General features: G+C 50.3%; 1 protein-coding gene across 1 annotated transcript; it reads left to right on the top strand.

Annotated features, from left to right (window-relative positions):
* The first annotated feature begins 322 nt into the window (after positions 1-322).
* LOC129399971 (peptidyl-prolyl cis-trans isomerase A-like) lies at positions 323-1,070 on the top strand. Its single transcript, XM_055121861.1, has one exon. The coding sequence runs from the start codon at positions 358-360 to the stop codon at positions 850-852; it is 495 nt and encodes a 164-aa protein (XP_054977836.1). The 5' UTR covers positions 323-357; the 3' UTR covers positions 853-1,070.
* The last annotated feature ends 337 nt before the right edge of the window (positions 1,071-1,407 follow it).

The raw sequence follows: 1,407 nt of genomic DNA, 5'->3' as shown, positions 1-1,407 counted from the left end.
GCTCCCAGAAGAGAGCGATGCAATTTTTCTGGCTGCATGACCTCTTTATTCTTTTTCTCTTTTTCCCACATGGCAGAGCCTGGCAAGCTACCCGTGAGTATTTAATGTGCCGAAACCAGTAACAATGTGCTCTTTATGTTCCTGGAGCAAGCAGATGCCATTGGGCTACACTACAATGGGACAGGAACAAGTGAAGATGTTCCTGGCGCCTGCTTGAGCAAATCAATGAACAATGGGATGACAGTGATACAGTGACAGTTTATAGGAAATCTAACTTCAAATTCAAGAGAATTTTTTTGTTAAAATAAAGTGAATTAGGCCCTGCAGACGCCGCCACCGCTGCTCCCGCGTTCCGCCATGGTCAACCGCACCGTGTTCTTCGACATCGCAGCGGATGGCGAGCCGCTGGGCCGCGTGTCCTTCGAGCTGTTCGCCGAAAAGGTCCCGAAGATGGCAGAGAACTTCCGCGCGCTGAGCACCGGCGAGAAGGGCTTCAGCTACAAGGGCTCCTGCTTCCACCGCATCATCCCCAGCTTCATGTGCCAGGGTGGGGACTTCACGCGCCACAATGGCACCGGCGGCAAGTCCATCTACGGAGAGAAGTTTGACGATGAGGACTTCATCCTCAAGCACACAGGGCCTGGCATCTTGTCCATGGCAAATGCTGGACCCAACACCAATGGTTCCCAGTTCTTCATCTGCACCGCCAAGACTGAGTGGTTGGACGGCAAGCATGTGGTGTTTGGCAAGGTGAAGGAGGGCATGAATATCGTGGAGGCTATGGAGCCCTTTGGGTCCAGGAATGGCAAGACCAGCAAGAAGATCACGATTTCCGACTGCAGACAAGTCTAAAGGCTCATTCTCTCGACCACCAGACCATTCCTTCCTTCTGCAGCTCAGGAGAGCGCCCTGTCCCCTATGTGCTCGGAATGCCCTCTGGTCCCTGTGCTCTCCCTGCGGTTCTCTCGGTTCCACTGTTTCCTACACTCATTCCCTCCAAGTCTAGCTGGACTGCAGAGTTGTTTATGATTATGAAATAAAAAATAAGTAAGAAAAAAAAAGAAAAGAAAGTGAATTATACTTTATTTACTTAAATAAATATACTTTACTTATACTTTATTTATTTAAATATATGCTTTTGGGAGATTACTTTTAAGTCTCTGGATGTTGACTGTTGATGGGATTACACACACCTGGTTCCTCTACCGGTACCTTCATGCATGAGGCTTGTCTGAATGTGTGGAGAGGGGCCTTGAGCATGGCTGTGGCTAGGTTCCAGTGGTCTTCAGCCACCGGGAGCTCTGTTCGGGGTGGGGAGGGAAGCTGGAGCCCATCCCCTCTGAGGGGCTCTGGGGAAGACAGCCAGGCGTGCGGGCAAGAGACTCTCTGCCTTGGTATATATATCTG

This window comes from Sorex araneus, chromosome X, assembly GCF_027595985.1.
Source record: "Sorex araneus isolate mSorAra2 chromosome X, mSorAra2.pri, whole genome shotgun sequence".
Lineage (NCBI taxonomy): Eukaryota > Metazoa > Chordata > Mammalia > Eulipotyphla > Soricidae > Sorex > Sorex araneus.
The sequence above is the reverse complement of the archived record's forward strand: the minus strand, read 5'-3'. Positions and strand labels throughout refer to the sequence as shown.

Bases quoted from the DNA above. Each gene is read 5' to 3' on its own strand.
- LOC129399971 (XM_055121861.1), top strand. From the start codon at position 358: ATGGTCAACCGCACCGTGTTCTTCGACATCGCAGCGGATGGCGAGCCG.